Here is a 13,759-nt window from a genome sequence, read left to right on the forward strand (position 1 = left end):
ACTTTATGTGTGGAAATGTGTAGACGAACTCTTGCATTCTACTGAGGTCATTGTGGAAGGGTTAGTAGATACGTGGATTACTTAAATATTTTTTCTTTTCTTGTGGCTTTTCATCACATTTTAGTTTTACTAAGGATATTAATAAAATATTTTAACCCAGTATTTTGAAGTCATATTTTGCTGATCTTTATCAAAGTATGACAGGATGTATTATTCTGCAGATTTTGTTAAGTTTCTTTTACTTCATTAATAAGCTAAATTACTTTCATTATTTAAATAACATGTTACAGTTGTACTTTATTATTAATTGTTATTTGAGGAACAGGTTTGTACAAAAATTTATAATGTTTTTATTTTATCTCTGGTACTAATGTTTTTGTCCTCGCTTAACCTTGTATGTGAAAGCATGTTTGAGAATCACGTTGACAGATGTTATCAATGGGTGTTATTTATTACATTAATATATAAGTTATAAGTCTTTTTAAAGTAAAGAAAATAATTCATTTATTTATTACTTTCGGTGACTAGTCTATGAATTGGATTTTTTTATTTACACAGAACTTTCTTGTAACAAACCTTTCTTTATATTTTAATCCTCAAGTTTGTATGAGCTTACCTATATTAGAAAGTGGATAATTTTGGATACAGAATTATTTTGTTTTCTGTTAATATTATAAATACTATAAAACAATAAAAAAAAAACACCAGTATGTTCATGGAGGTGAACATATACTGCCAATACTGTCATCATGTGACAGATTTCTTTGACAGAAAAAACAATGGGAACTGGAATATGTTCACAGAATTTTCCCTGTTTTGGATCTTCAGTCTTCTGTTGTTAACATTTTGTCTGTTAACAGTTGTGTGAGTATAATAAGTGATTCTATTGTCCAGGTAGCTGTCAGATTGAAACCTTAAACTTCACCATTTTCACCACAGTAACCTCATCAATGCTTGTATGGTAAATACACTTCTTGTAAGGTATCTTTGAATCAGATATTCTCTTTTTCACTGACTATGATTTCCACAGATATCATTTTGTTATCCACCATACATATCAGCCTTAGACCTCAATGAGAGATGCCTTCCTTGAATGGAAGCATCTTGGTTTGATTTTTTTGTTCTCTACAAAGTTTGTGACCTTATATTGGGGACTGGCATTACACAAAACCTTTATTACTATGCATTGCATGCCCACTGAACCATTTGTAGAGATTTTTATCTGTCTGGTCATTCTTAGGTACTTGAAGTTCATAATATCTCACTTCAATCTTCTCTCAACTCTCTTTTTGAATGTATCACAGCAAACAATTTCATGTTTATTGTGATAAAACCATTGATGTACATTTTGTCAGCAGCAGGAATTGCACTTTGAAAAGAGTTGTATCTAAAAGATACTGACACTCATATATTGGTTATTATAAAGTTCATAGGACTACCCTTCAACAGAAATCTGTTTTTATTCCACATGTTAAGGAGCTTAGTTTCAAGTGTACAGGTTCCATATACATCCTTGTTTCCCTCTTTTCCACTTCATCCTCACCATACAGGTTTTTGAAGCTGAAGGTCTCATTCAGATGAAACTGTTGTATGGTTCAGCCAAAGATTTTATCTTGAAGATTTTGGGTCCTGTACATAATCAGTGTCTTGATTACTGCATTGGGGATCTTTACTTCTGCAGTCCAGAGTTTGTAAACTAACTCAGAGTCTTATGACCTTTCACTTCATCTTGGATATTTACAGCTTTCTCTGCAGTGTGGTGCATGTTCTTGTCCTTACTACAGCATCCTACTTGGCTGTCTTTATATCCCAGTGGGCTTAGAATTCTGTAAATAGATGATCTTTATTCCTACCTTTGACCACAGTATCTAAGAGAAGTTTATTGGACTGAATTTGAGATGTGATAATGCTGAATTTCATGGTTCATTTATTCTGCCATGACTGAATGGAAGTACAGACTTCTCTTTTTGAAATGTCTTTCAAGCAATTCTTCTGTTTCTTTTTTTTTATTAAAGGTTTAAAGTCACCTGACTGTGGGCTCTGCCATAGTTTACTGTGAGATGCATGCGCATAGATTATATGTTTATTGAAAAGTTATATATTATATATATATTTCACTTGCTCTGTAATTATTTTGTGGGTAGGTGATATACTAATGATATGATCTTTACTGTCTTGCTTAACTCACTTAATATAAGCTCTAATTCAGTTTCATTAAATAATTAGAAAAACTAACCCACTTTTCCTTGTTTTCTATCAATTAATGATACTTGGGTAAAAATTTACGCACATTCAGCTTTCATAGCAGCAATATGAATATGAAAGATGGGACATTTTTTCGCAAAATTTGTTCTTATGTTCAACAGTGGAGTTGTAGATGATGGAATTGTTAGAATGGTTGTTTTTTTAGGACTCATATAGGTTACATGTTCTTTAGTTTTATTTGTATGTGTAGTTTTTTTCTTAGTTTCACGTTGTTTTTCTCTTTATTTAACACCCTTTGTTTCCTGTAGATATCCCTATTGATTTGTTCTATGAATCTTTGAATGACCAACCAAGCTTTTTACTTTCAATTTGTTGAATTAAGAATGCATTTATTGTTTTTTATAACTAACTTTTTGTTGTATGTTAATCCAAAATATGAAAACAGTTCATGACAGAAATAAAGCTGCTATTCTTTACACTTTTCCACTTTGTTTTGTTTGTTTACAGAATAAACTGTAAGAAATCCATGTATTTAAGTAGTTTCAGTACTGTTTCTGTTCCTGCAATAAAAAATATCATTTAGGTAAGAAAAAAGTGCAGCCAGAAACCAGAAAAGGATTAAACCTGTAACTTGAAAAAATGAAATCAGAATTAGGGCCAAATTGGTTTACCTTGGGGTGTGATGGTGGGTAAAACAATATATGTGACCCAGCTCACTAGCTGTAAAATTCTTAAGAATGTTACGAGCTTTTATACCTTCTTTAAGAAGAAGAAAAATGAAAATTCAATCAAAATATAAAGTTTTATATCTTGTGTATTTCTTAACGACTGTTTTGAAACTGGACATATGAATTAAGGGTAGGGTGAAGCATCTCCACTGAAAATACCTAGTAGATTGGATTTCTATAATCAAAACTACAGAAGGTGGAAAATAGTTAAACTGTCATTCCCGTTAATAATACACACTCTTTCCTGTGGGTTGTTTGGCCACATGACACTGCTTTGTCTTCAATTAAAGCATCAGGTTTATTAGTTTAATTGTGATATTTTAAATTGATTAACTATACAAATTGTGTAATAATAACACTATTATTTTTATTAACCTTTTGAATATATTGTTTGATTTCAGGACATATTTATCCAAGAGAAAGCAGAGCAGCCTGGTGATCTCTTAGAAGGTGGTATTATTTCAAAGCCCAGTGATGATGCTCAAGATAGTTCAGATTATAACAATATGAACGTGAAAACAAAAACTGAATTTCAAGAAGAAATTAAATCTGTGATAGAAAGTACACCTGGTAAGTACAAATATCTAAATCTCAAAGTGCACTGGGATAAGCAAATGGTAAAATTATTGGTATTTTTTAAAAGTTATTAAACCAAATGAAACATGATTAGTTTGAAGTGTTTAGATCTAAATTTTATGTCTTCTGTTCATTCTAATTGGAAATTTTTTGTGTAACAGATTTTGAAGTAATGAAATGCCAAAAAAACATTTAATGTGAATAAGGAGAAAAATAATTGTTTCTGAGAAATGAAATGGAAAGAAACCATAAGGAACCAGTTGATAAATATTTTAGTTCTGTTTTAACCTATGCCTTTATAAATATTAATTTATAACTTGCCAACAGAACTTTTGAATAAATGTATAAAATATTAACATTACTCAACTTGTTTAAGCAAACAAAATATTAGAAGATTTGATTATAAATAACCACTTCAAGTAAGAAAATATTTTTAAAAGTTAATCATTAAAGATACCATTTAAAAGTGAATTGATTATTGCGACCATGTTTTATCGTATTTTTTAAGTGTATTAACTTTATCTACTAAAAATCTCTTAAAAATGTAATATTACCTTCAGTTTGTTTCTAATGCTATTCTGATTCAGGTATAAAATTTGCTCTAAAGTGTGAATCTATGAAAACTGCATTATAATTAGCTTTTAGCTTTAAAATTTTCATATCAATATCAGTCATATGAGAACATTAAATATATATAGAAGTTTTTCAAAGATGTGAGCTATGATGAGACATTTTTTTATATCTATTTCAGATGTGAAGAACTGCTGTGTGAGTCAGTTTCCTGGTTATTATACAATGAAACAAGAAGATTACATTGTAGAAGTTATTAACTCCCCAAAACCAAACAATGACATATGTGGAGAAACAACTTCAAATGAAAATAACCAAAACAAATTTAATATACATCAGTGTAACAGTTATGTAATGAGCTGTAAAGAATTTGAAACGATGAACAACCTAAAACAAAAAGAGAGGATAGAATCTGAAGAGAAGCCATTTCATTATGCAGTTTTTGGAAAACATTTTAAGAGCAACAGTCCCTTAGAGCAACATGAAAAAAATCATACTGGGAAGAAACTTTACAGTTGTGGAATTTGCAGAAAACATTTTGTATCAAGATATAACTTAAAATCACATCAAACAATACACACTGGGGAGAAACCATATACTTGTAGAATTTGTGAAAAACAATTTAGAAGAAAGGGCGAATTAAAACAACATGAAACAATACATACTGGAGAGAAACCATACAGTTGTGCAGTTTGTGGAAAACATTTTAGAAGAAGTAGCGATTTAAAAGATCATCAAAGAATACACACTGGAGAGAAACCTTACAATTGTGAAATTTGTGAAAAACATTTTGTAAGAAACTCATATTTAAAAATGCATCACAGGACCCATACTGGGGAGAAACCTTACAGTTGTGCAGTTTGTGGAAAACAATTTAGAAGAAGTGGCGATTTAAAAGAACATCAAAGAATACATACTGGGGAGAAACCATACAGTTGTACGGTATGTGGAAAACAATTTAGAACAAATAGTGAATTGAGATTGCATCAAAGAACGCACACTGGGGAAAAACCTTACAGTTGTACAATTTGTAAAGAACAATATGGAACAAACTCTGCCTTGAAAAACCACAAAAAAAAGCACACTGGAGAGAAACCTTACAATTGTGAAATTTGTGAAAAACATTTTGTAAGAAACTCAGACTTAAAAGTGCATCAAAGGACCCATACTGGGGAGAAACCTTACAGTTGTGCAGTGTGTGGAAAACAATTTAGAAGAAGTGGCAATTTAAAAGAACATCAAAGAATACATACTGGGGAGAAACCATACAGTTGTACGGTATGTGGAAAACAATTTAGAACAAATAGTGAATTAAGAGTGCATCAAAAAACACACACTGGGGAAAAACCTTACAGTTGTACAATTTGTAAAGAACAATATGGAACAAACTCTGCTTTGAAAAAACATAAAAAAACATCACATTGGAGAGAAACCTTACAATTGTGAAATTTGTGAAAAACATTTTATAAGAAACTCAGACTTAAAAATGCTTCAAAGGACCCATACTGGGGAGAAACCTTACAGTTGTGCAGTATGTAGAAAACATTTTGCTAGAACCTCAGCATTAAAAAGACATCATAGTACATATACTGGGGTGAAACCATTCAGCTGTGAAATTTGTGAAAAACAATTTGTATCAAAGGGTGATTTAAAAAGTCATTTAAGAACACACACTGTGGAAAATACTTTGTTACGAAAGGTACCTTAAAATATCATCAAAGTACACATACTGAGGAGAAAACTTGTAGTTGTGAAATTTGTAAAAAACAGTTTGGAAAAATTCAAACTTAAAAAACATCAAAGAATGCACATTTAGGGGAACCTTTAGTTGTTAAATTTGTCACTAAAATTATTCACTTGAAATCACATCAAAAATGCACATAGAAGTAATTTTGTATTAGGTAATAACTTGAAAGAAACATCAAAGAATACATCCTTTTTGAAAATAATAAATTTTTTGAGTTTTGTTGAAAATGCTTCAGAAGAAACATTAAATTAAAGGAACATAAATGAAATGTGAAGAAATGTTACATTAGCTGTTAATTATGAGTACTTACAATATTATGAATTAAGGTTTGATACTTGTATTTGGCACATCACACACAGCCCAGTGTATAACCTTGTAATATGTCATGAAATATTAAAAAACCAAAAGTGGGGATACTTTAGTCCATTTCCAATGTCCACTATTGTGAATTGAACTCTGCAACCAGCATTGGTAGACTGGAATGATCACTGTTTCACCATGTTATTCTACTTTGTGTAGTTACTTATCAGGAACTAAGATCACTATACCAAATATGGTAGGTAAAACCCTCAAGAAGTTCTTATAACTTATCCTTTTGATTATCTACTTGAGGTATGTTTTCATCAAGAACTAAAGTCAAGGTTTTAATTATAGTAGATAGAACAATGCAGAAAATCTTAATTATTAATAGATTATGCTTTATCAGAAACTCAAATCTTGGTTCTAAATGTGATAGATAGAGCCATATAGAAAGTTTTATTTATTAACAGTTCTACTTTTCTCATAGTCTTCACTGAGCAAATTTATTGTATTTGAAGAGTGTTTCTCTTCTGGTCAGTATTTGTTCACCTGTTACAAGTTTCATCCAGTAACAGATTTACAATTCAAGTTATTTGGATTTTGTTGTTTAGAATTTTTAAACATTAATGCCAAATTTCTAGCTTGTTCCTACAGAATCAACTTATCCTGTATGTATTGTGCCAGTTTAAACCTTGTCAAATACCTTTTTCTAACTTTTCACATTTGAATGCATTTCAAATATTACTATCAGTGAACATGGATAGCTGCAACAACCCAGTATTTTCCTTTGACTTACATGAGTTATGCTGAGTAACAGTTTCTAAAGTCCAAGGAATTTCTATTTTGAATATCTTCATAGATCTGAAAGCCTTATATAGGTTGGCAGACTCTGGATACATAGCCCTAGATCTACCCTCTTATCTCTAGGGACATACGTTTCTCTAATGGCACCAGTATTTGTCTCTGTAGGCCAAGATGTAACTGTACTATTTGTCATGAAATATGTGTAGTGGAACCCCTAAAGCAGCCACCTTCGGGCTGAGACAAACTGGCCTGATTAGAGGGGTTCCACTGTACATAATTAGGGATTATGTAAACACAAAAAGGGACTGTGACTAAATGACTGCTTTCTACGGGTGACCGGATCAGAGGGGTGGCTGTTTAGAGGGGTTCCATTGTAATTGCATTTGTATTCATACATTGGAAAGTACATAAATTAGATTTGTGTATTCTACTTTCCTTGTGTGAGTGAATTATTATGATGCCAATTTTTTCAAAGTTGAAATGTCTTTGTGCACACCTTGCAGTAGGTTTCTTATGTGGTATGTTGGACCAACCAGTGGTTGTGTCAACTGTCCTACAGCCACTAAACACTGAACAAATATGCACACATATTTTTCCATGATTACTTAAATATTCTAATATATTAACATATATTCACACACTGTGGTTAAGTCTCAGAATTAACATAAACAATGTAAACATGTAGGCCATCGTTTACTTTCATACCATTGCACATGAGAACAAACCAAACTTGATTTTGTGCTCCTTGTTTGGGTAGTTGGCCTAAATAGAATGATTGCATAGCAAACTCACTTCAGGTCTCTCAGTTTTGAGCATGACCTAGATAAAATGAATGCAAAGTACCTTAATAATTTTAATCCTAGGTACAGTATGTAACATGAAATCATAAGGAACACAAAACTCTTGTTCATAGTTATTATCCAGTAAGAGGTATGACTGCTTTGAATCTGTATATATTAATGACAATATGCTGTCATACTTTTCATAATGCAGTTGATATAGCCCTGAGACACTGCATTTCATTTGTCTGTCAAGGTTTGCTGCAGATTCCCAACTTTGACAGGGAAATTGTATTGCAATGAACCTGTCTACACTGTTTGTTCCAGTGATGTTTAAAGTCTGGTGATTATGAAGGCCATTCCATCACTGTGTTGTTCTGAGTAATCCATGGATTACTTGGCATTATCCTGCACCAGTGTGAAATTTTGTCCTGAGACACCTGCAAAAAGTCTTGCAAGAGGGGTAGAGTGTTATCTCAATACAGTTTTGCAAATAAGGAACTTCCATCAACAAAAATTCAGTCAAACAAATCTCTATTCAGAATGTAACAGAATCTAACCATAATGATCAAATTCTACAGTATTGTAAGCTTTTTTAGCATTGCGATACATGGATATGTCATACCTGTCACGAATGAAGAGATGAAACCAAATTTTGTCAACATAGTACAAATCTTCAGTAACAAATGTACCAGTTGTGATGTAAATGCAACATGTAGCACAGTGCTGTATGGTAAAATACTGGGACATGAGTGCATCTTCTGGCTCTTAATTCACATTAATGAAGTCTGTTATGAACAGCTTAGTTTGATACATGGACACAGGTTACTCTTTGATGATCAGTTTACGGGTTTCAAGCAGTTATTTGAGAATTCTGTAATGCTAAGTTCACAAAGTAACAGTTGTGCCTTTGTCTTGTGGCACATGGGTGGTCCGAACCTGGTCTCCTGGCTTTTGATTCAATGAATTGCTCATGTTTCCAAAATCTTGCTACTACATTGGGGGTCACATTAAACTTTGAAGCAACAGTTTACAGTGTAGCAGAATCTTCCAGAATATTCACAGCTGGTGTAACCTCAGTCTCACCTAAATAGTGCCTAATACAGTAAATTAACATAAATGTATTGAGAAAAACACAGATCTTAAGAACTTCATGGTTCACTGTATATTCTTCCACTAATGTTTAGGAAGTCCACATTTACTAAACTTATATATGAATTTATCTGTAATGCATGAACTACTCACTACTGAAAAATGAACAATGTTCATCATCACACACCATTTATGTCATTCAGCTAATGTTAATACTACTTACATTCTTTTCACACCAGTCCGTTTGTTGTTCATGGTTACTCATACTTTTCATCTCTGTTTTGTTTAACCATATAATAAACATAAATTGCTAACTTTTTACTAAATTGTTTATAATATCTTAAATTTATAACATGTGTTAAAGATGCTTGATTTGTTTTGTTCTCCACTTGCAAACATTCAAATATTTATATATAATTTCTGTAAGTAGGGAAGAATTTTTACATAATTACTGACTTGCTGATAATTATGACAAAGCAAACTTTCCACAGCTAATTGTTATATAAATATTCATCATTTAGATCATTCAGTTAGTCATTTAAACTGTTACCCTAGAAAAGTGTAAATCAAAATTTCAACCTAAAAATTATATCCTTATGAAGTTTATGGTTGTTCCTACTTATCAAACCTGGGAGAAGTGCAGAACTAAGATAAATTCAGAAATAAAGTTTGTTTGTTTTTTCTGATGTCATTAAGTTAATTTTTAAACTTCTGTATGTTTTCCTTCTGTGAACACTGGCTTTCCATTGCGCAAAATATTTTTTGCAGGAAATAAAAGATTTGTAATCAATGGAAATTAAAATGCTTGAAATTTTCTTTTGAGCTTTTGAATTTGTAAAATATATTGTGATGAACTGTAATTCTTGTATTGAAGTTAATGTTGGTTAGAGTTAATTTACTTAATTATCTCTGTATACAAATTACTGTTTAGTTATGTAAAGACTTATTTCAAAACATTAATAAAATCCAGTTTTAATTTATAGTGTTTTAAAAGTTTTCCAAGGTTAAAAAATGTAAGAAAGTGAATATTTGTTTTAAACATAACTACTTTTGCAACTGGAACTTTTGTGACATAGTTTGCAAGCAAAACTGTACTAATGTTATAATCCTTTCTCCCAGAAATAAAACAGATTACAGATATAGAAGTACGAAGTACTGAGAGGGATGTCTGCTAAAATATTTTACTACTGCAGTAAATGTTTTAAGATTATTTAGGTGGTGTTATTATTCTGATTTTGGTAATTGTGCATATAATTAGAAGTCGTCATAAAATATGAGTAAATGAATGAGGTTGAATATAAAGTTTTAACTTTTTTTTTGCTTTTTTATAATTAATCTTTTATATGAAAATATAATTTTTTGTATTTATTTTTCTATAATGAAGCCAAATAAAGCTCTGTGCTGTTTATATTGGAGAGAATCAAACCCCTAAATTTAGAGTTGTACTTCTAGGGGAGAAATGAAAGGATCTTAAAAGTGATTTAGGTTTTACTTTACTGTGATAACCAATAATTTATTAAGTAATGATAACTTAAGATCTAATGATCAGGTTTAAACCAGCAGTGTATGAAGATGACTAGTTTTTATTTTCCACATCACTGAGAATGTTGCATTGTTAAAAAAGATTACTGAGAATGCTTGTCTAATGAAATTCATTTGACAGATATTGTTAAACATTTCTTGTATTTTAATTTCATTATGACTGATTGATCTACACAAAGGCAGGATATGTTTGATTGCTATTTAGAAGATATATTTTAGCAACAACATGAATATATTGAGTTGAACTTAGCAAGTAGTGTGGCAGACTATGAATCTAAGGTTCCAAGATTAATGATTTGTTATTGCAAAAAACAGAGATCAGCCTCAGCCATGGATATATAACATTCAAATCTTATATTTTGTCTTGACAAATGTTTGTTGTAGATGGTAATGACTAGCCATCTTACATTTAGTCTGTCACCTGAAAAACTTGAGAACAGCTAAAGCACATAGTCCTTTGTTAATTTTTTGCAAAATCCAACAAACATACACTGACATGATAGTTAATAAATAAGCTCAAGTAATAACTGGTTGTTACAGATGACTGGAAAATCTAACTAAAGTTAATTATAGCTTATTATTAGCATTGGTTTTTCTTTGCCTTGTGGTATTATGGATTCTAAACAAAATGGCCCACTTCAACTAGGATTTAATTTTTCCATTATTAGTGCACCAGAATGTTACCATAATATAAATGTGATAAAACAGAATATGATAATAGGAAGTTTAACTTGAATGAAACACTTTTGTCAGTGCAGGCTATTTCTTATATTAGTCATGTTATTACAAAGTATCTAGCTGCTGATTGTCTTGTATTTTTAGTGACTTAGGACATAGAATGTTTTAAATTTTGTGATAAAATACATATTTCACTTATGAAAATTGTAAATGGTTAATTTTCATATCTTTGTGATTATGGTGTTTGTGTTGTATGTTTGTTTAAGCATAATTTGCAAATGTGAGAGTAGAATAAGAAAATTTCAAACAATAAATAAACTTTTGTAAGATGTAATACGAAAGAGTTTAGTCAGCAAACTTACTGAGAAATGTAGCTATTTCAATACCATTTATTTGTAATTAATGACTCAACATCTATTTTTTATCAGAATCCTTTATTTTATATTGTAATTTGGCACAAATGTTATCAGATTAGCTGTTTAGAGCAGAATAGTGTAAAATAAGCAACTTGTAATTGCCATCTTCTTCCTCAGTTCTGGTAGTTTTTAACAAACACAGTGGCAACTGAGGTGACGCAGGTACTGAAGTGTTATACTATCTGATCACAACCTCCCTTTCTTCAGTATTTCTTGTGTACTTATCTCAGGACCTCACTTTTTTTGACTGAGAGGCACACCAGGGATGTTCAGAAACTGTTGTTTCTCTTCAACCCCACACGTGTTCAGAGGTTAGACATAACTTAGGGAACAAGGGTGAGTCCTGGTTATTTTAGATGGAGAATTTTGGAGTTGGAAAGAAGCCTGGAGGAGTCATTGCTTGTGGTGCAGCTACACTTTCCCTTGCACTTAAGACATCTGGTCGTGAAAATGATGGTTGAGTAGAGAGTTCCAGGCTGAAGCATGTCAAGTGTTAGGTGGAGAGGGCAGTAAAGAGAAAGCAGTGAGAGAATGAAGAGAAGAAGAAAAATCCTTTGAGAGTGATAAAGAGGGGAGAAAAAAGGAGAGAAGAAATGGGGGAAAGAAGTTCTTTTAGGGGCAGGGTGCCAGGATCTATAAATCTGTTTCATGTTTTTGCTTCTGAAACCATTTGCTTGAATTTTGGCAGAAGCATGAATTACACTTTGATCCAGAGTACTGTCTGGAAGACTGTTACTCATATTGGCTAATATAAAGTTCTTAGGACTTCTCTTTTTCAGTAATCTGTTGCTTAGTCTGCATATTAAGAAGTTTAGTTTCAAGCATACAAGGGCAACATACATTACTGTTTCCCTCTTTTCCACTTCTTCCTAACCATACATGTTTTTGATGCTGAAGGTCTCATTTAATCATAGCTGTTCTATGGTTCAGTCAAGGATTTTGTCTTGAAGACCTTGGACACTGTACATAAACAGTGTTTTAATTATTGCATTGGATTTTTTTTTTTACTTCTGTAGTTCAGAGTTCATACAGAGAAACAGTTCCATTAAGTTTCAGTTCATCTCAGACATTTATTACATTCTCTGCAGTATGGTGCTGTGTTCTTGTCCTTACCACAGCATCCTACCTGGTTGTTTCTTTATTTCCCATTAGGCTTAGAATTTTGTAAATAGATGGGTTTTATTCTTACCTTTAGTCTGAGTATCTAGGAGAAGTTTATTGTACTGAATTTGAATTGTGATGATATTGCTAAATCTCATGATCAATTTATCCTACCATGACTTGTTACCATTTCTACTTGTGACCTCTTCTTAAGTCATCTGATGGATATATGAAACTTCTCTTTTTAGAAATGTCTTTCAAGCCATTTTTTTCATTTTTTTTATGAAAGGTTTAAAATAACCTGACTGTGAGCTCTGCTGTAGTTTGTTGTGGGATCTATTTGTGTAGTTTCTTTGTTCACTTCTGAGTTGTGTGTCATTTCCTTGCTTTAAAGTTCATTGAAGCTAAGCAGTACACTAATTATATGATCCTTAGTGTCTTGCTTAGCTCACGGAAGGCTCTGAAATTAATGAATGTGAGTTCTTATTCTGTTTTCTTAGATATTCTGAAAACTAACCCACTTCTCATTGTTTTCTATCAGTTAATGATACTGAGGTAAAGATATGCTCGCTTTAAAGTTTTCATAACAGCAATATGAATATGAAGGATGGGATGTTTTATCTCAAAATTTGCTTTTATGTTCAACAGTGGCATTGTAGATGATGGAATTGTTTGCAATGATCGTTTTTTCTGATGTATATAGGTTACATGTTCTTTAGTTTTATTTGTATGTAATTTCTTTTCTTAGTTTCCCATTATTTTGTTTTTCTCTCCATTTAACACCCATTGTTTCCTGTAGATATCCCTATTGATTTGCACTATAATTCTTTAAATGACCAACCAATCTTTTTTACTTTCAATTTGTTTAATTAAAAATGTATTTATTGTTTTTTTAATAATGTTTTGTATGTTAATCCAAAATATGAACTATTCATAACAGAAATAAAGCTGCTATTCTTTAAACTTTTCCTCTTTGTTTTGTTTGTTTACAGAATAAACCATAAGAAATCCATGTATTTAAGTAGTTTCAGTACTGTTTATGTGCATGTAATAAAAAACATTTTAGGTAAGAAAAAAAGGTGCAGCTAAAAAGGGATTGAATCTGCAACTTGAAGAAACGAAATCAAAACTGGGACCAAAATGGTTCAGTTTGGGGTACGATGGTGGTTAAAATTCTTAAGAATGCTATAAATGTGGGTGAAAGTTTGGTTTCCAATGCTG

The 13,759-nt window shown here is 31.5% G+C and overlaps 1 protein-coding gene across 1 annotated transcript in view; it reads left to right on the plus strand.

Annotated features, from left to right (window-relative positions):
• Positions 1-13,506, plus strand: part of LOC143235723 (uncharacterized) — a gene marked incomplete at its 5' end in the record, with an annotated part of 40,213 nt that extends 26,707 nt beyond the window's left edge. Inside the window, 2 exons of the mRNA XM_076473931.1 lie at positions 3,335-3,503; positions 4,261-13,506. Of these exons, the coding sequence (XP_076330046.1) occupies positions 3,335-3,503; positions 4,261-5,525 (1,434 nt within the window). The remainder of the gene's footprint in view (positions 1-3,334; positions 3,504-4,260) is intronic.
• Positions 13,507-13,759: the final 253 nt, after the last annotated feature.

Source organism: Tachypleus tridentatus, chromosome 12, assembly GCF_004210375.1.
Source record: "Tachypleus tridentatus isolate NWPU-2018 chromosome 12, ASM421037v1, whole genome shotgun sequence".
NCBI lineage: Eukaryota > Metazoa > Arthropoda > Merostomata > Xiphosura > Limulidae > Tachypleus > Tachypleus tridentatus.